The 22,809-nt window shown below is 32.6% G+C and overlaps 2 protein-coding genes across 2 annotated transcripts in view; one reads left to right on the top strand and one right to left on the bottom strand.

Annotated features, from left to right (window-relative positions):
* Positions 1-9,601: 9,601 nt before the first annotated feature.
* Positions 9,602-22,809, top strand: part of LOC124541125 — a 29,747-nt gene continuing 16,539 nt past the window's right edge. Inside the window, exon 1 of the mRNA XM_047118968.1 lies at positions 9,602-9,746. Coding sequence (XP_046974924.1) covers positions 9,740-9,746 — 7 coding nt within the window. The 5' untranslated portion in view covers positions 9,602-9,739. The remainder of the gene's footprint in view (positions 9,747-22,809) is intronic.
* Positions 14,924-22,308, bottom strand: LOC124541124 (uncharacterized protein CG4449). Its single transcript, XM_047118966.1, has 2 exons — positions 21,072-22,308; positions 14,924-15,032 (listed from the first exon to the last, which is right to left on the bottom strand). The coding sequence occupies exons 1-2, from the start codon at positions 22,108-22,110 to the stop codon at positions 14,965-14,967; spliced, it is 1,107 nt and encodes a 368-aa protein (XP_046974922.1). The 5' UTR covers positions 22,111-22,308; the 3' UTR covers positions 14,924-14,964.

Genomic DNA, 22,809 nt, shown 5'->3' with positions numbered 1-22,809 from the left:
CTCATTAATAACGTTGTCGAAATCTCCAGTGAGTTGACAGGGGTTGCGCACTTCTTCAAAGTTGTGCAGGTTACATACCCAACAAGACACCTTCAGATGTTGAAGAGGAAAATATGTACCAAGAGTGGAACATATCAAGAGTGGAACTTCCTAGAAAAAGAGGGGCAATCTGAATTTATTCTTTAAGAAACAGCCCCAACGGAAGTGAACATGGCAAAGCCCCGATGTAATGACCAAAAATTAGATATATTTCATCATAATGGATGAGTGGATAGTAAGAGATGTCTCTTTGGTCACCAGGTTTAATACAGGAAGTGACCACAAACTCGTACGAGACACTCTGGATATTCGTTTCAAGCTCGAACGTGCCTATTTAATGAAGTTTACGTTCAGACCTAACATGCTTCAAGCCGGAGATGGCAACCGATTCGCTGCCTTGGAATCCACAAACGACGTTGACCAGAAACTTGACCAAGTGGTAGGAATTCTGAGCGATGAAGGCAAGAAATTCCTTCAGCAGAGACTCTGCAGCTCATGCTCATACTTCATCAGATAGGGCTTAGACGAACTAAAAAATCATGAGACTTGTGCGACATGATCTCCTCAACTCAAATATCCATTCCATCGAGCGATTGCATGCATCGATCGGGCGATTGAGCAAAATCGGGGGTCACAAATGTTCGTTCGGCCTCTGGGCAGGAGCTATCTGACGAAGTTAACAACATCTCTGGTCAAGTCGTCGATTCTAAGCTAGATGTTCTCTCTGAAATTGAAAACTTATACAGCCAGTTATATGCTCGCCTGCAGATCAATATGATTCCGATAACCGGGATCACACATTCCGGGGTCACCCTGACCCGCCACCACACATTTTAGGTGACCACCACAGAAATTGTAGGTCTAAATGGCTGTACGCGTTGTATCTTACAAATTTTTCGACATTTATGACCAAAAATAAAAATTAAAACAGAAATTGTGTGCTGAATTTTTGACTTTTTTGATCGATATTTTCATAACGATACATGATACGCTGAAATGATTAAGACATCATTGTAGAGCACAATAAAAGCTACAAAATAGGTTCTAGTAAATTTTTTCGAATCTCGTCGGATAGTCGAATTATTGCCGGGAACAAATTTTACTACTTTTTTCAAGATAGCGCCCGGAAATCTTGGTCGATCATTGTCATTTTTTTGGCTTTTTTTTTCGACGGAATGAATGGACTAATAAGGAACGATAAGGAAAAAATTAACCGATTAGCAATCATACTTGCTCAGTTCATCTGATTAAAGTAAAAATTAGCAATTGCGTCTTACGACACTTGCACCCCACCCTTATGCTAACTTGTCTATGTGTGCGTAGACGTTTCGCGTAATTATAATGTTCGGCTCGAAATAAAATTGACGTGCTCTCACCTTGAGCTCTGGGGAGGGACTGAAGATTTATTGACAGCGATGTCGAATGAAAAATCAGAACCGTCAAATGATTTTCTCCATACTAAAATGTATGGACGACGAATGCAAAAAAATAAGCAATATTTAAATAAAAATTACTATAATATTGTGTAATATAATTAAAATTGAATGCGGTACACTTATTATTTACACTTTTGAGACCCTATTTAACCAAAAATACATGTATAAACTATCAGCTAAATAGCTCAGAAAAGCCGAATAAAAATGTAGATTTCCGTGTTTGGAGTGATGTTGACGATAAATATGCTAGGTTATTGATGTATATTTTAGATATATTATGATTTGAAACTTGAGACATATCTATTAAGATACTGATTGTAATTTTTTATTCATATTCGATGCTCCAGTTTTCAGATATTTAAAAACTAGTAAGTGCTATTTTAGCATTCCGTAAGGACGGCCCCCTTAATTAAAAGACTGTGTTGCTGATCAATAAAATAAAGATGACCAAAAACGATTGAGACTGATTATAATACTATTAAATCAATAGATATGTTTAAAAAACAAAACACTGTACTGACATTTTCTCCGTACTTTCCCTACGTAAACATACGAGTATGTACAGTCAGAGTAAGAAAACCTTCTTCAGTTTTCAAATTCATTCCTTTATCAAGTTGTAAACTCTTAGTACCTTTTGAAACTAAAGCACTAAACTGCAAATAAAATTAAACTTACATAGAATGATAACTTGGTTCAAAATTGTGTAACATCTTTGGACTACGTCTAGTTTTATGTCAACGTGAAACCTTTTAATTTTTTTTTTAGTATATAATGAATTTTAATTATAGAACATAAGAATTAATAACATTAAATGCTTAAATATATACAAATATGAACTATAACTAGTTACTCTATAAATCTTGACCGCGTGCAATGGCAAGAATGCTAGCAGCGTTTCCCCGTTGAATCGCAATTCCGATCCTCTGGGCGAACGAACCAGCCCTCCTGTCACCAGTAGAGGCAATGAGGCGAGGTGTTATACTTTTGATGAAGCTTTTTGCACCACTACTCCAAGGGCCAAGCGTTTCGAAAGCAAATGAAACACCTTTAAATGGTGTAATTAGTCAATACAAATTTAAATTAGATATAATATCTTCTGCTGAATTGTCAAAATATGTCTGTCAGTGTCATATATTTTCGATCGGTAAAGCAGATAATCTCTCACACTGAGCACACGAAAATAGATCTTACGGTGACGAACCTTTTCTTACCCTGACTGTACATCTATACACGTAGGTACATAGATATGAAATGTTTTTAAAAATGTAATTTGTCTTGTTTGTAATTTTCTTTTAAATACTATGTCAATATTCGTTCAATTTGGATCACCGTGTAAATAGGCTATTTGACAATACGAAAAATAAATTGTGAATTATTGTAATCAGCGTAAATTATGAGTTTAAAAATGGTTATTTACTAACGAAACTTTAAAATAATACTTAATTTATTCAAAAATCCATAAATAAAAATGCATTTTTTCAAACGTTTGTCACGTGACACAAAACGCTCCTGATTGGCCGGGCTTATGATGAAGTCACTTTCTTGTAAACTTTGCTTTTCTACTATATGTACCACAGATTAAAATACAGGAAAGTGACGTCACAGACCCCATTGCAGCACCTTATTGTCCAAGTAGCGTTTTTGCGAGCTATTTAAATATGGAATTTTTAATATGATGTTTCTCGGCAAATATGTGCTAGAAATAAAAAACACAAGTTTAACTACTAAATAATATAAAATGGATTTTAAAAACCAGTCAAATAGCCTATTCTAAAAATAGTAATTTCATGTTATATTTGTATTTGTATTGTTATATATCATTAATGGATTATACATTACTTCGAAATATGTATATTAGTGTTGCTAGTTTATCTTTTATTATCTACGTTGTAAACAATAATAAGGAAAATATTAATAAAAATATTAATATTACAATATTAAATCCCGTCAAAATACGATCAGGGCTCCAATTCCGCTAACAAATTGACATTTCATTAATATAAATAAGTGCGTAATTAGGTACGATTAAGCAGAGGTGTCGAGATGGCCTAGTGAGTCGAGATGGCCCAGTGGTTAGAACGCGTGCATCTTAACCGATGATTGCGGATTCAAAACCCAGGCAGGCACCGCTGATTCATGTGCTTAATTTGTCTTTATAATTCATCTCGTTCTCAGCGGTGAAGGAAAACATCGTGAGGAAACCTACATGTGTCTAATTTTATAGAAATTCTTCCACATGTGTACCTCCATCTCCAATGCAGGTTGCATTGGAACTCAAGGGGAGAAGAGGCCTTAGCACATCAGTGGGATATCTACAGGCTGTTGTTGTTGTTATTATGGCCTTTGTAGCCAAATGTCCGGTCAAACTAGCTGATTTGATAACTTTGACAAACTGGCAGCCCTACCAGGGTACAAACGCGATTTAACCTGTACTATTATTTACAACTCAGAATATCCTTTACTAAGCTATGCCATTAAAGGAGTAAAAATAGCTCTTCTTGATTTTTTATTGTACATTCTTAATCAACAGCTGTTACAGTACGATTCTGTACGAATTAGCTTCTCATTTCACTATTGAAGTGCTGAGAACAAAGTTACGTTGATACGCCATCTTGTTCAGAGTATCTTATAATTATCATAACTATCATAGTGAATGACGAATATCATCCCGACATTTCACGCTCGGATTCACCAATGAGTTCCGAGTTTCTTCTTACAATATATGTTTTATATAGAATTTTTATCTTAATATATATCAATTGATTATTTCCTGTCTTCTGGACTACAAATTTTGTAGATTAATGTTTACACTGGCAACACGTAGTGAAAAACTACAATTCAGAATAATTTAGATTGTTTTCCAAAATGGCAACCTTATTCAAAGTAGGGGAAATCCCTTTTAACTAACTGGCAAGTACGGCTAGCTTTTTATTGAATAAAAATGTATCTACTTGTTTTTTAAGTGTTCATTAAAATTTCTTTCACAAATAGATAAACACTAATTCCTTTGTTAGTTTTTTATAATAAAAAATGTGGTATTTTAACACTTTTATTTCATATATTTGTGTGTCTACGGGATGAAGTTAACTTCGTTTTCTTAGCCTGCAAATCAAATCAAAATAAACTTTATTCAAGTTGGCTTTTACAAGCACTTTTGAATCGTCATTTTGCAATTAAGTGAAGCTTCCACTGGTTCGGAATGTAGATTCTACTGATGAGAACCGGCAAGAAACTTAGTACCTAGTTACTCTTTTCTAACCTTTAAAAAACACAAAGTCATTTTAGTTAAATACAATTATTTAAATTAATATATCCTGCTTGGTAGTCAACAGGTATTAACTCCACGCTTTTTTATCATCTATAAAATCTTGTATCGAATAATATGCTTTTTTTAACAATGTATTTTTTACAAACGATTTGAATTTAAGAAAAGGCAAAGTTAAAAATGTCTGCGGAATTTTATTATGCTATATTATTTAAATGCGTCAAATGACGGCACAGACTAAGAAAATCATAATATTTAACGGATATTAATTAATTATTCTATCAAATATCGATATACCTAAAACAACGGATTAATGATTACAATGATACGTCACAATACCTTATCTAATTAATACTATAAGCCGGATTAAAACTATTCAGTTTTACATAATTACAGATAACAATATATTTCTATTTGAATATTCGCGTATATTTTTATTAAGGTAATCGGTCGCGATTAGGTAATTGAAATTGTTTATTGAATGGGGTTTTTTTATACAAATTAATTTTGGTTTTAGTGTTTATTTATTATGCCACACTGTATAAATATCGTTACAGGATTGTCTCCCAATTCGATTTTACAGCACTTTAAAAAAAAAAAACAAATTTAAAATATCTATCTATCTATTCATTTTATAATATAATATTAAATTGTATACGATGTATTCCAAGCAGCAATTATTGTGAGTGAGAGGCTGCAACAAAACAAATCAACTCTGTCTGTTATCGCATTGAGAGTACGTAACGTGCGCGTCAGTGGTGCTTCCTTGAGCAACTTGGTTCGCCCGGTGGTCACCGCTAGCAACGACGGTCGATGTTTCCGCCACACATATCTATCTGGGGCGCACAGACTCAACTGGCTATGGACATCAGCATTATAGACTATACCCAATGATGTTGTAGTAAACAGATATGTTATTAACGCGCAAAAAGTGAAGACTAGAAAACGTCCTAATTGGGACGTTTGCCTTTAGTTGTTTTACGTAGTAATACGTTTTGCGTAATTAAAACATCTAGTTATCCCTTTTACTTATTGTTTTTATCAAACTATCCTTTTTACTTTTAACAAAATGTAAAAATAAACTAAAATAAACGGTCCGCGGCACACTTTTGTCTGTTGGATATAACATATCTGTTCATTAGAATATCATTGACTATACCTTTCAAAACCTTAAAAACATATATTACAAGAGTGTTGCTAGTATATGGCTTCAGATGATTGGAGGTCCAATTTTAGAAACTTGTTAAATAATTTGCAGTCTTTTTGACTTATTTTCATGTATCATAGAACACGTTAGCACATACGATTTATTTTACTTTTGGTGTTGCCAGATTATAAAGCTGCTAAAAGGTACACTATTAAAAATTATTTTCAATGTGTTATTTAGGTTATTTTTGTGATTTGGAAGTAATTTAAAAGGTTCTCCAAAAGATGCAATTAATTGATTTGATTCAAAAACGCTTCATTGTAAAGTTTACTTGAATAAAATTGATTCGATTTGATAAATGTGAGGTGATTCGGTGCAGTGTTGATATTTTAGACGAAGGATCAAGGATTCTCCCTTGAGAAGATAGACTGGGAGGATAATTTAGAGAACGGAGGCGGGGCTCAATCAAGGAATAGCGATTCCTTTAATTCATAATATAATTCATAATATTTGATTAGTAATATAGCACTCCATGTTGGCAAATATGTAATATAACCAGGAAACCGGAACCACTGGCAGTCATGATCGTAATTTAGTTTTGTAAGCTATCAGAAATAGCTAAAATTAAATTTAGAATATCAAATTATCATTGTTATCTAATAAGAAAACAATATCAGCTATCTACGAGGCATTTTCCTAACAGTATCTTTGAGTTGATACGATAGTTACTGTACCGAGAAATTACAAGCGGCCCAAGCGGGGCATTAAATGTGGATTAATTTGAATCCGGCTTCTTGAATATTAATTCGTTATAATAATTTAGTTAACTTACAATTAATAAATAAATGAAATAGCCCAGTGGTTAGAACGCGTGCATCTTAATCGATGAGTTTGAATTCAAACCCAGGCAAGCACCACTATATACATATGCATAATTTGTGTTTATAATTCATCTCGTGCTCGGCGGTGAAGGAAAACATGGTGAAGAAACCTGAATGTGTCTAATTTCATCGAAATTCTGTCACATGTGCATTCCACCAACCCGCATTGGAACAGCGTGGTGAAATATGTTCCAAACCCTCTCCTTAATGGAAGAGCAGGACTTAGCCCAGCAGTGGGAAATTTACAGGCTGTTACTTCACTTTTTTTTACAATTAATAAAGGGGTTTCACAAAGAAGATTACCATTTACGTGTTTGTATCACAAAATTGTTTATTTGTTATAAATCGATCTATTGAGCTAATAAGTACTACCTAAGATACCTAATACCAATGTTAAGTAAGATGACTGATATATTTTTTTTTAAATAAAATATATCTACTTTATTCAAGTAGGTTTTTACAAGCACTTTTGAGTCATCATTTAAAGAACTATATTAATTGAAGCTACCACCGGTTCGGAAAGTAGTCTACCGAGAAGAATCGGCAAGAAAATCAGTAGTTACTCTTTTTCAACATTTAAAAATAGAGTCATGTTAGTTAAATACAAAAATATATGTATGTAATATATCCTGCCTTTATTTTGTCTTACATTATTTTTACATGTTGCATTATTTATATGAAATAAGTGGTAAAGGAATCTCACCTCAATCAAGGAATTGACCTGATGGAAATCCAACTGCAGGTAGGTTGCAGATCTTTAAGTAATATGTATGCTTCCCGCTGATGAAAGGATATTCCACAGAGAGGTTGCGCGAGGTAACAGATGTAATCAGACCCGTTTTAATGGGATAAAAACAATCGGGTGATATGCGTTGGAGTGCATAGTCAATGACCTTGTGTAGGACAAATCGAGCATTGTTTTTTTTTATGGAATAGGTGGCAAACGAGCAGGAGGCTCACCTGATGGAAAGTGACTACCACCGCCCATGGACACCTGCAACACCGGGGGGCTTGCAGGTGCGTTGCCGGCCTTTGAGGAAGGAGTAGGCTCTTTTCTTGAAGGTACCCATGTCGTATCGGTTCAGAAAAACCGCCGGCGAAAGCTGTTTCCACAAAGTGGTTGTGCGAGGCAGAAGATGTCTAAGAAATCGCGCTGTTGTGGATTTTCGGACATCAAGGCGGTGCGGGTGAAACTTCGAATTTTGACGTGACGTCCGAAGGTGAAATTCAAATGAACATAGCGAGAACAATTGCGACCCTATTGACGAAATCACTATCAAAAATTGAAAGAAAGCGAATTAAATGAAAGAAAGCAAAAAAGAGATGTACGAAATATGCAAATTATTAATTTGTATTTTTCTTAAACTTTCAATAATTATAATCAACAACAACAAACAACAACAACAACAGCCTGTAAATTCCCACTGCTGGGCTAAAGGCCTCCTCTTCCTTTGAGGAGAAGATTTGGAACATATTCCACCACGCTATTCCAATGAGAGTTTCCAATAATTATAATCTGTATTTAAACATCTGGGCGAACACTACTGTATATCATTTATCATAAAAGTACTATTATTATCTATTATTTATTACTATCACAAGTCTTATTATCTCTATTGATTATAGGAGGGGTGATTCCAGATCCCTATGACCATATGGAGCCCTATTATGACTTCTAATTCTTACTGTATCAAGATGGCTAACTTATCTAAATTGTTTTTTGTCGTATTTGCTCTCTAAGTCTAAGGTAGGGCTTAGGGAAAACCGGTCTGGATAGATACCACCCACTCATCAGTTATTCTACCGCCAAACAAAAGTACTCAATATTGTTGTGTTCCAGTTTGAAGGGTGAGTGAGCCAGTGTAACTACAGGCACAAGGGACATAACATCTTAGTTCCCAAGGTTAGTGGCGCATTGACGATGTAAGGAATAGTTTATATTTCTTACAGCGTCATTGTCTATGGGTGATGGTGACCACTTACCATCAGGTGGCCTATATGCTCGTCCGCCTACCTATACCATAAAAAATACCTTATGTAACATAGCACGTGTTATGTGTGCCCTTATGGTAAGAACGGCTGGTAATTTTGACCAACGAATCAGAATTCGAAATTGCGATTCAACGGGGAAATACTGCTAATATTCCCGCCATTATTTTAAGAGGACATGATTTGGACAGATTTTTTTTTTTTATTTGTAGACTTACAGGCTTAATTTAAATGCCAATGAACAACACTAATTTATCCTTAACCGTTTTGTAAATATTTTGAAATTGTATCGATAAGAATTGTTTTGTTTTTAAAAAACAATGCGCAAAATGACTAATTTTATGTCGAACTATATTTCGCAAGTGGGAATGCCATTGACTTGTGTATTGTAATAAAATAATATATATCGATAATAATTAATCTTTAGTAGCGAATACCTTCCTTGTGTTTTATCTGTGCTATTAGTTACCTACAGATAATAGAAACATTCTTATTCCAAAGATATACATCATATTTTTCTATATCAATGTATTTTTTCAATAATTATTTTTATATTTATATAAAAAAAATTAAAAAGGTTGTATGTGCATACAATATTATTGTTTATTACATTAGATTATTATTATATATAATACCTTTTTAATGTAATTTTTTGAACATAATTATTTGAATTAAATTTAATTGGCAGTTTTTATCGTACCTTGTGTTATATTGTATCCTAATAATTAAAAAAAATCTCCATTTTGATTTATCATTTTAATTCTATATTTCCTACAAAATTACTCATTAATAATGTTTATTTTTCCTCAAAGTGCGTTTGGAAACGAACCAAAATATTCGTCAGGACTCGTGTATACAGACATATCCAGGCGCACGTTATAGTTTAATCTTTATATATATATAAGATTAGGAAGCTAAATTTAAATTAGTTTATGTGGTGTTCAGTGAAGTGTAGTGATAGTGCTTTAATTTTTTTTTAAAAATGTCAGGTAATTTGCACAGATTATATTACAATTATTATTTTTTTTAAATCGAAATTTAAGTACTGGCCATTTGAGTGAATATTTACGGCACATAAGTATATTGATTTTTTTAGATCTGAGATCAAATGCTTATTATTAATACAATATTGATGTTTGTTTTTTCATTAATTATTTAAAATGTAATTCGTAATATCGTTCGTGCCTCTAAACTTATGCGCTAAGTGCTGTGATCTTAATCATCAATTTGGGATTAATATAAAAAAAAGTAGTAAAATAAATTGACATGTTTTTAATAATGAACATAATCATGAACATTAAGGAAGGTTTACGTTTAAACAGATCTTTTTGTAAATAAAACTTTTTTCGCAATAGTGATTTCTACAAATAAGACCTAATCTTATACAGCATAGAAATATTATTTCTCTTTTTAATTCTAAGATTTCATATTTTTTTTGAAGTAAAATAGTATATATATTGATACTTGGTATTGGGGTGTTTTATAATTGGTATTACAAGTATTTATTTTAATATTTTCAATGGTCTATGGTACAATTAATGTATTTGGTTAGTAGGATTTCAATGAAATCAAATCGGAATCCAAGTCAACTTTACAATAAAGCATTTTGGAACCGTCAATATTTAAACAATACACAGAGTTTCGGAAATACAGTCTCCAGCGAGAAACAGAAGAAAACTCGCATAGTTGCTCTTTTCAAGTAAACAGATTATATACCTATATATTATTTACAGATTGACATATAATGAGTAACAGTCAATCAATACATAGGATGTATTAAGAGATAAATAATCTTAAGACTTATTTGTGATATTAACATTTTTATAATTCGAGATCCTATTAATGATAAAAATAAGCTGTTTCGAATACAGGAAACCAGCCTATAATTTGACATATTTGTAGCTTAATCAATTAGAGTATTTTTTTTTAAATATTTTATGTGAGACAATAAACTTCGGAGTAAATCAAAATAATTATTATGTTAAATTATACAATTTTATTTGATGTATTTCAATATGATAAAAATATGTCGCGATTATACAAACTTTAAATATTCATTATTTATATACAAACAAACGAGTAAATCTCGTAAATGTAAATTATATACTATAGTATATTTCAATTATATCATATAGTCAAGCGAAAACAATACACTGCCTTTTTTGATACAAAACAAAATATCCTTTTTTTGCTTGTAAAATATAAAACACGAATTAAAGAAATTGCATGTCGTATAATTAAAATACAAAATACAGTATTTTAAATAGGAGCCGTTTTCTTTTTCAATTTTTACTTTTCGTTTGACATATTATTATAACGGCTTAAAGAATTTGTAAGTCAAGAGGCTACCCTAAGTTCAGCTGCCATAGCATGGTTAATCCAGTCCAATAAGCATCTGCAAGTGTTTTGGGGAATCCTACCACCCCCCCCCCCCAATTCCAAAAAAGATTTCAATTCCGATAAATAAGATTTGTCATCATCAAGGCCTATTATGCCATATGTACCCTTTTTTTCTCGCTGGGCGCACTACACGCTTCCCCGGCAAGCCCGTTACCCACTAAAAACCCAGCGGTACCCTCGCCGTCTTTCGGAGGACGCTATGTGACCGCTTGAGCATGCTACCGTGACTCCCTGACGGTCGGCCCGCCTATGTGTGCCTCCAACACCTAGGGGGAATTCCCGGGGTACCGAGACCCACCCTGGTTCCATGACTTCTGTACCCTGAGTTAAGACGGGTTACAAACAAGCCTCTCTTTCCAAGTGGGCACTTTGGGCAAGTGCCCAGGGCCCTACGATCAGACGTCCCTCTCAGATCAAATAAAAATGTCTGCATATTTTCAAGATAAAGATTCTGACTTTTCCAATACTTCCAACCTACAAAGATTGTAAAAAATCAATAACTAGGTACTTCAAGGCACTTTTTGTTTCACAAATTGAAGAACAATGGAAGTTTCTTTGTCTATTAATACAAAATAGCGTTCTGTAAAAGTCATAGGACCTATTCTGCTAGTATGCCCATGGATTCCAATAGGTTGAAGATGGTCCTGGTTACATACGGGTTATATTGAAATGTTATTATGAAATATATGAACAGAGTCTCGTGTTAACTGTTAACACTTGAGTAGTTCTTTCAATGCTAGGTAATCAGATCTTAAAAGCGTTGCCGTACCAGCTTTGTCCACCACGCAGGTCGTAAAAGCGTTGACGTACCAGCTTTGTCTATGTTTGCGTTAATCCAATGCGGGTTGGTACATTTTGGACACATGGCAGATTACCATCTATCACATTTCCTCATAATGTTTTCCTTCATCGCCGAAATTATAAAAATAAATAAAACACATGAGTTTATTGAAGCTTGGTCCGAATTTGGGCTCAGAATCATCGGTTAAGATTCACGTCTTATAACTCGGCCATCTTAACGGCTAATCAGGTCTTAGGCTTAAAAATCCGTTGTCATCACAGCTACATCATGCAGTTTCAGATCCGAAGGATAATCAAGCGTCTTCTTTAAATATTATAACACAAAGTCACTGCTCTCTGTCCGTATGTATGCTTAGATCTTTCAAATTACGCAACGGACTTTGATGCGGATTTTTTAATAGATAGAGTGATTCGAGAGGAAGGTTTTTGTGTATAATACATGGACAATATAGTAAAGAAACAATGATGATTTAGGAAGTTTCTATGTGATGTCGTAAATAAACAAATTCTGTAGTATTTTAGTATCAGTATTGCACCCGTGCGAAGTCGGGGCGGGTCACTGCTTGTCCCTATTTCCGTCTGTAAGATTCCACCTAAAGAAACTAACGAACCAATATTGCAAGTATTTTACTGATATCATAAAATCAATTGATAATTTCCTTTGAACGTAGAGGAAATATTAAGGATTTTTACAGTTTTCAAAGACATTTTTGTTATGGAGTACGAATGTCGGGCGAGCATATGGGCCACCTGATGATAAGTGGACACCATCAGCCATAGACAATGACGCTGTAAGAAATATTAACTATTCCTTACATCGCCACCAACCTTGGGAACTAATATGCTATGTCCCTTGTTCCTGTAGTTACACTAACTCACTCACCCTTCAAACTAAAACACAACAATACTGCGTACTGTTGTTTAGCGGTAGAATATCTGATGAGTGGGTGGTACCTACCCAGGCGGGCTTGCACAAAGCCCTACCACTAAGTAAATATAAAAAGTATATTAAAAAATCGATGTATATCTTGGTCATACTGATAAAAGTCTAGACATTTAATTTTGACCAATAAAATGCAATCTTTATGACGCACTATATTGACATACTGTAATGCAATTGGTCTGCTAAATTTTTAGGTTATCTGTGACGTATCATATAGGTTAACACCTAAATTATTTAAAAAAAAAAGACTCTTGTTAATTCTTATAATTAAATAATTCGTTTATAATCCCAGCTTAAATACTCGCGATAAGTATAGTTTGTGTGCCTAAAAATAACATTGAAATGAGTCATTATTTTGATAGCTTTCTTTTTACGTTATCTGTGATCACTGTTATATTATAGCATGCACACAACAACAACAATAGCCTGTCAATATCTTACTGCTGGGCTAAGGTGTCCTCATCGTTTGACGATAAGGTTTAGAGCACACTCCACCACGCTGCTCCAATGCGGGTTTTTGGATTCAAAAACAACAACAGCCTATAAATTCCCACTGCTGGGCTAAAGGCGTCCCTTTGCGGAGAAGTTTTGGAACATATTCCACCACGCTGTTCCAATGTGGATTGGTGGAATTTTTGGATTTTAATGTGGCAGAATTTCATTGAAATTAGACACATACAACCTGTATGGAGTCCTAGCTGGAGATGAATTATAAACTAAAATTAAGCACATGAAAATTTGTACTTGTCTGGGTTTGAAATCGCAATCATCGGTTGAGATGCACGCGTTGTAACCACTGGGTCATCTGAGTTAATTATTAAATATTATACGGTCAGACCATTGAACTATGTATAGTATATTCCAATGATCGTAGGAATAAAGATAAATAATCAATAATTAGATTAACGTATTTCATGTTAATTATTAATGTTAATAACTCAGCTATATTGTGCATTAAGAGTTATGATTAATAATATCTTTATTTATAATACCACACTACACACTGAACTACTAATATCCACTTTAATTAGACTTCCAAATTCAAAACGCCATTTTTTTCGTAAATCCATAGTGAATATCATAGATTAATCAATATCTCGCGAACCGATGGCATCGCGTCAATTTGATTTCAATGTAATATTTTCTTTCTACCTCTTTTGGTTGGAATATAATACATATATATCTTATATATAGCGCATCAAGTGCACGTTGGCGTGTAGCAATTTTTGTTCATTTATATCTTATTTGTTTTATTTACTCTTATTAAGAAAACTTACCCAAAATCTATTAAAAATGAGACGTAAAGGATTATTTTCTAGGGAGATAATGGTAAAATAAACAAAAAAGTAGCAAGACAAAGGGTGTAGCAGGCGCTGCCACAGGAACGTCAACTTATGCTTGACAGTCTGTATAAGATAATTTGACAGGATTTATTTTAAAAAAAACATAAGTCAGTTGTATGACGTGAGTAATATGACGGCTTCCGTGGTCGAGTAGTGTGTACCCGCTTTTCATTGGTTTGTCAGTCGATGTCCGGTCGAGTCGATGTAGAAAAAGTTCGTTAGTTTTCTATGTTGTCTCGGGTATGGATGTTCGTACCGTCGTTACATCTAATTTTTCACAACACATGTGCTTTAGCTACTTACATTGGTACGTTGTTCAATATTTATTTACTAGCTGTTCCCGTTAATTTGTACGCGTTTCATTAAACAAAAAAAAAATATTGTGCCCTAAGTTACATTAGTCACCTGCCAGTGAAAGTCCCGTCAAAATCGGTCCAGCCGTTCCAGAGATTAGACGGAATAAACAGACAGACAGACAAACAAATATTGTAAAAAATGTTATTTTGTTATATATACCTTATATACATACATGTATTGAGTTAAAAAAAGGCTATTTTAATATTACAAACAGACACTCCAATTTTATTATATGTATAGATTAAATTTCGCCCTATTTAACGCAACCCATCAATCATTAATTTAATTATCATAATGAGTTCACAGTAAAAAAAACAAATAATTCCATTAAAATTATAATATGCACAAATATATATTCAAATTTCAGCTGATAATCTTGACATCTATGCATTCGTCGCCCTCCATATCCAAGTCTCTGAGCGTCTCGGAACCTGAAAAAAAAACACATATATTAATAATATAAACGTGAAAGTAACTCTGTCTGTCTGTCTCTACTTCACGGCCAAACCGCTGAACCGAATTTGATGATATTTGGTATGAAGCAAACTTGAACTACAAGAAAGGCTACTTTTTTCCCGGAAAGCTAATAACTACTAGTTATTATAAACATACTAATTTAATCTATACAAACGAGTTTATGTCGAGTTTCATACGATATATTATGAATCAATTTATACTAATATTATTAATCAAAAATAAAAATAAACTTTATTCAAGTGAGCTTTTACAAGCACTTTTGAATCGTCATTTAACAATTAAGTGAAGCTACCACCGGTTCGGAAAGTAGATTCTACCGAGAAGAACCGGCAAGAAACTCATTAGTTACTCTTTTTCAACATTTAAAAAAATACAGTCATGTTAATGAATACAATTATTTGAATTAATATATCCTGCCTGGAAGTCAACAGGTATTAATTCCACGGCTTTTTATCATCTACAAAATCTTGTATCGAATAATACGCCTTTTTTACCAATGTATTTTTTATAAACGATTTGAATTTACGAGACGGCAAAGTTAAAAATGTCTGCGGAATTTTATTATGTATAATGCTAATATAATTCTAATCTCATTAACTGACAATCTACTGAACCAAATTTGATAGCATAGTTTACTTTTTAAGCCTAAACTAATCTGCAGACAAATATAGTACGACACAATTTAGATGTCGCATCAGCAAAATTCGTAAAACCGATCACATCCGAATTGAGTACGCTATCCCAAGTTATCATTATTCATTTCTCACGCGAATATCATCTTTGCACAAACGTAATAACTTGTAATATCATATGACCTAATATATTCGTCAATTTGACGCGTCGATTTAAATGCACTTGCTTTCTCTGACGCGTGAATCTATATCGACGAATAGCGTCGAATGGCGCGATAGGGAGCTATTTCTATTGGTTGTGTAAATCAGCAGTAATCGGTTTTATTTTCATTCCATTGCATTTTCCGATGCTACATCTAATTTGTGTCTTACTATACCTAAAAGGCAAGTGTTGCCCGTTGACGATAACTCCTCCAAAATATTTTTTATTCTATTGTTAGACTAGCCCGGCCCGACTTCGCACGGATGGACATAAGCATTTTATATATTTTTACGTTTTATTTATATATTTTTTGTTGCTTTTAGCCATGATGTTTGAAAATTGTCATTCTATTTCAACTTATTTATCAAAAAACCTTGATAAATGATATACCTAAACCTTCCTCATTAATCCTTCTATCTGTAAGTGAAAATCGCATGAAAATCTGTTCAGTAGTTTTGGACTTTCTCGCGAACAAATAAACAGAGGCGACCGAAGACTGTTTTTATAATATGTAGTGATTGATTGTCAAATAGTTTTCCCCACAGACTATGCACATAGTTACCAACGCTTAAAAATAATATTCCTTAAATTGACCATTGAACTAATATATTATTGGTTGAATGAATTAGAGTGGGTGGTAGCTATCCACCTGATTCTACAACCTACCACCAAGTTCATTATTTATTTTGTTAATAAACTAGCGGTTCCGATCTGTACGGAAATTATAAATACGAAAGTATCACTATCTTTCTGCCTGGTAAAGTAAAGTAACAGCCTGTAAAGATTATTATTATTAAAAAAAAAAAAAAAAATGGTTTCCTCACGATGTTTTCCTTTGCTGCCGAGCACGAGATGAATTATAAACACAAATTAAGCACATATATATGAAGTGGTGAAAATCATCGATCAAGATGCCCGCGTTCTAACCACTGAGCCATCTCAGCACTAGTCTGCTTGGTGCTCTGTTATAACTTTATCACTCAACTGATTACATTAACTAACTCCAAGAAACAATATTAGCTCCTTTTTTACACCTACCAAACCCAAAGCGCCAATAAAGCGATAAGTATAACATTTTAACTTTGCCGTTTCATAAATTCAAATCATTTGTAAGAAATACATTGGTAAAGATATATTATTCAATACAAGATGATACAGACGATAAAAAAGCGTCGAGTTAATACTAGTTGACATCCAGGCAGGATATATTACATACATATATCATTATATTAACTAACATGACTTTGTATTATTGAATGTTGAAATAGCTACTACTGAGTTTCTCGGTGAATCGGTAAAATCTACATTCAAAATCGGTGATAGAGTCACTTAATAAAATCAAAATATACTTTATCCAAGTACGCTTTTACAAACAATTTCGAATTGTTTTTTAAAAATTGATTGATAAGTATTAGTAACAATGATATAGATATGTTATATCCATACTAAACAACAGAAAAAAGTGTGCGCGCCGGGGACCGTTTATTTTACATTTCGTTACAAGTAAAAAGGATAGCTTGATAAAAACAATAAGTAATAGGGATAACTAGATGTTTTAATTATGAAAAACGTATTACTACGTAAAACGACTTAAGGCAAACGTCCCAATTAGGACGTTTTCTAGTCTTCACTTTTTGCTCGTTAATAACATATCTGTTTACTATAAATAAAATTTTAAAAAAATTTTAACAATTATAAGTACATCATATAATCGTAAATCGACTTTTAAGTAGTCTAATATTTTTCATTTCATTTTACCTAGGAGGACTCTAAAAAATATGTAAAATATGCAATTATTTTTATTATTTTTAGTGCATTTTTATTTGTTTTAAAATAGTGTTTTGTTTGAAGTCGGTTTTTCTTTTTGTTAAAATTTTATTTATTTTTTGATTTTAAGTGAAACTGATGTTGACTAACTAATTTTTTTTAATATGGATAGATTAAGAGTTTCGTTTATATGAGTCAGAAACTACTTCAAGGACAATTTCAAAGGAAACTTGCGAATAAAGCAAAAATAGACTTTCGAAAATGCGGATTTAATACGTCATGCGGCGTAAACTACAAGGATCCCTCGAAAGAGCTGTAATCGACCTCAGTAAAAAACTTTGCAAAAGAGCTATTATATGTCGTACATCATATGATATCGCATCATATACAAAAAATTTGATTAAAGACAGTAAGAAATTCTGCCCCAAATCGCACCCTAACTGTAAGCCGTTTAGGAGTTCCGTCAATACATAGTATAAAACAAAGTCGATTTCTCTGTCCCTATATCTTTAAAACTATGAAACGGATTTTGATGCGTTTTTTTTTTAATAGATAGTGTAATTCAAGGGGAAGGTTTGTGTATATAATAAATGAACAATATAGTAAAGAAACACTGACAACTTTAGAAGTTTGCAATGTGATGTCGTAAATAAACAAATTCTTTAGTATATTTCGTATCAGTATTGCACCCGTGAGAAGTCGGGGCGGGTCGCTAGTTGATTATAATATTCGATTATGACAATTACATGAACATAACCACGTTCCGGAAGGTGATTCAAATATCCAAGTAACCCATAAATAAAAGATTCGACCGAGTATTGCTAACGTGCTCCTCAGAATTGTTCCGTTCCCTCCCGTTCCCTTAATTTGTCATGGATCCTGTGCTCAGAACCTTACGAAACTTTCACCAAACTAACCTTAAAGTATATCCTTTATAATAAAAAAAGAATCATCAAAATTGGTTAACGTGATTTTGAGTTATTCACCTATTTGTCGCGCATATACATAATGCAAATTTAAGACTTATGTCGTTTTCATACGGATACCATCATCGGAAAAAAATAAAAATAAAATGGGACCCCACGGGAAGCACTATCTTTCAAACAAAAAAAAATTATCAAAATCGGTCCACCCAGTAAAAAGTTATGAGGTAACAAACATAAAAAAAAAAAAAAAAATACAGACGAATTGATAACCTCCTCCTTTTTGAAGTCGGTTGAAAACATCATTGATTAGTAAGCTATATTTAAGAATCAAAAAACTAAATCGATTAAAGCTCACAACTACTGACAAACACAGCAAAGTCGCATAGTCAATTTGTATCTTAATATGCGACACAATCATGACGCAAGGCATTGGGAAAAACCCTATGCCGCATTCTGGATGACTAAATTATGTTTTATCAACATATGTTTCCAATATACACATTCTTATCATGTTTAATTAAATTACTTTTATAAATCATAGATCATCATAGTCAGTTGTCATACACTGTGGACTGTGTGTGTGTGTGTGTGTGTGTGGACTCCCTGTAATCCGATATGTCTGCTATCATTATCATAACATTGTATAAAACAAAGTCGCTTACCGCTATCCCTATGTATGCTTAGATCTTTGAAATTACGCAACGGATTTTGATGCGATTTTTTATAATAGATACAGTAATTCGTGAGGATGGATTTTGTAAAAAAAAGAAATCCGTAGTATATTTAGTATCAGTATTGCACACGTGCGAAGACGGTGCGGGTCGCTAGTTGAATATATTTTGACAATCTTTGGTAATGTAGATAACGCATCATTGAGCACGCTACGACTTATACGCGCCATCTTCATTTTTCCTCGACGTTTTATGTTTTGAATTTTGACTTTTGATTGTCTTTAATTTGTCTACATTTGATAGGTCCGAACCGATGAACCGACCTAAAGAACGAACGGCAATGAAGTATGATTGGTACTTTATTTTATGTATTTATTAGCTGTGCCCGCGACCTTGTACGCGTTTAAATTTAACAAAAAAAAAATGATTGTAGCTTAAGTTACTCCTTATTATATCAGTTATCTGCCAGTGAAAGTCCCGTCAAAATCGGTCCAGCCGTTCCAAAGATTAGCCAGGACAAACTTACTAACAAAACTTGTAAAAAATGTTTTTTTGCTAAATGTATATTTACATATGCATTGAGTAAAAAAAGGGCCATTTTAATATTACAAACAGACACTCCAATTTTGTTATATGTATAAATAAAATTTAGAAACACTCACCATTCACAAATTATAAAGTATGTAGGAAACAAATTCTTGTACAATGTAATGGACTAAAGTCCTTTATATTATACATTATAACCAACAAAACACTACATTAATAAATCTTTAAAATAATAACAACAATATACAAACAACAAAAAATAATAATAAATTATTAAAAATTAAAAAGGAATAAAACTTGAAATAAAAATGAAAATTTATCTTGAGATTTTTGAGCAGTCTAACTCTTTCTTAAAACTACTGCTGTTATGACTATATAATATGATGAGAAGCATTATCATTATAACTACTTATATATCGGATCATAGGCGAAAACTACTGAAGGTATTTTGAATTGGAAGTATAACATAGAAGAAAGAAATTATCATCACACTCTACACCTAACAAATTTGATAGTTTGACACTGCTCTGTAAAATTTTTGTCAGATTACTGGGGGTCTAATGTATGTAAATAATATAAATAAGTGGTAGGTTTCATTGGTTACATACAATTAAATTGAAGTGTCTGTTTGTAATATTAAAATAACCTCGTGTTACTAAATGTAAATAAAATAATAAGTATGTTTTTTTCATACAGTCTGTGTTTGTTTTAGCTAATCCCTGAAATGGCTTGACTGATTTTAATGAATTTTCTACTGGCAGATACTTAATGTAATAAAGAGTAGCTTAGGCTGCAACATTAATTGTTTTATTCAATTCAATCAATCGTCTTGATGAAATAACAAAAAAAAATCTACCAATTTAGCAACAATTGATGAATGATGGTGATTCAGTTTCGTCCAATTGATCATCTTCTTCATCTTAATTAAAAAAATACTGATTGTATTAGCAACGAAAAATGCTATTTATTATTAATAACATTATAAAGAGTTTAAACTGTATATTGAAATTATATGAAAGTCTATTAATATGCTTATGTAAAATGATGAAACAAAAGTTCTTCTAAAACTTTACCTAAGTATAGCATATGTTGTTTTCTTTGATAGATAGTACTTAATATATAATAATGCAAGTTTTATTTACAAATTCTCAGAGCTTAAATGGTCATTTCAATACCTCAAACCATCAGATGGTCCATTTGTCTACCTATCTGTTCGAAATAAACTAAAATTAACATTTCATATGTTTACCTGTGATGCTGTCTCCATCAAATTCAAATTTCAATTTCCTTAATGGCACTTCCAAGTGCTCGGCACACTGAGTCAACGCTAAAGTCAACTTATCATCTCGTTCCATATAGACTTCGAAAGGACGCTTAGATTTTGAATATTGGAATTTTATTTTAATTCCTGAACTATTTTTTTTTAATGTCTTCGTTGCCAGTGTTGTGATACTGTTGTTAACAATACCACCATCAATGAACTTAGCTATATTATAGTCTATGGAATCCGGTGTGTGATCCGGTTTTAGTATTATATCGTTATATGTGAATAAGAGTTTGTCTATGGTAACATTTTCTTTTTTGGCAAAGTGTTCAAATATCTGTGTAAATTTTTGAAACTTCCGAATTTGAAATTTATATATGTCTATGCTCTGCCAGTAAACCTTAACGGATAACTCTTCATTTTCTTCGGTGACCACTTCATCCAGAACAATTTCTTTTGTATTCGGCTTTGAACTAAATAATGTTACATCTTCCAATTCATCTGGATATTCCTCAGTGTTGCCAATACTAAAAATGGGAATTTGTTCCGCACTAGGTTGATTTTTTCTGCCTCTACTAGTTCTGGCACTGCCTCTTCTACCTTTGCCTCTACTTCTACCCGTGCCTTGACTTCTGGGTGAGCTTCTGCTAACACCTCTTTTACTACTAGATCTTGTTTTTCTACTAGTTGTAGTAGTTTCGTCGATAATTTCAACTACATCATCCAAATCACTAATTTCAGAGGACTCAGATTTCTGGGATTTTCGACCTCGTTTACTCGGCCTGCCCTTATGTTTGGCTATATTTTTAGTTTTCAGTCTTACAGAATTATCGGGTTCTATTTTTGAAATAGGTACGTTTATTGGTTCGTCCAAGATTTCCTGTAAAAAACTGTCGTTAAGGGATGATTTGTTAGTGTCCCCTATATCTTCGTCTTTGGATTCCTCGATTCGAAAGTTTCTACGTATTTTGTCCAGCCTCTTCCCAATGTCACCGTAAATATCATCAGAATCCGATGATGACATTATTAATTCACAAATTCTTTTTTCAAACACAAATTCGTTTAGGTTTCTATGGAACGCTAATATTTATAATGTTTTTTGACAAAATTTAAAGTTTAAATAAAATAGTACAGTTGATTAATAATTACAGTTCGTTTTAATTATCAAAACACTGATTTTATATTATTAATTTCACACAAAAATAATATAAACCGTGCTTATTTACATTATATTATAATGCTAGCTCTTTTGACGTTTGTCAGTGTTATCAGTATCCAATATTGCTAGATGCTATATTCAAAAATGTTTTTATTTTAATTTCAAATATTTTTAGGCTGATAATAAATTGACGTAATGGTTTTAAATTGAAAGTGGTGCTTAAACATTTATATATAGATAGATATAAATGATGAATATTATATAAATTATCTGTTACTTATTGAAAAATCTATTTGTTAGAAATTCAAATTAGATATCAAATCGAAGCCAGATAACGTTCAAGTGCCCTGATAATGATGATAATTAACTCATTACACTTAATTAAAATTCTAATATATGATTAGGATATGTACATTTGGATGAATATTAAAATAATGATGACATTTTAGTTTGCTTATTTTTATTGATTTAATAACTATTATCAACTGCCTTAAATGTAAAAAAAAATCTTTGCCATATTTATTTTTAAATTAAAACAACAAAAAAAAATTAAAGTCGTTTATC

This window comes from Vanessa cardui, chromosome 27 (genome assembly GCF_905220365.1).
Source record: "Vanessa cardui chromosome 27, ilVanCard2.1, whole genome shotgun sequence".
In the NCBI taxonomy this organism is placed as follows: domain Eukaryota; kingdom Metazoa; phylum Arthropoda; class Insecta; order Lepidoptera; family Nymphalidae; genus Vanessa; species Vanessa cardui.
Note: the sequence above shows the minus strand (reverse complement) of the source record. Positions and strands in the feature narration are given on the sequence as shown.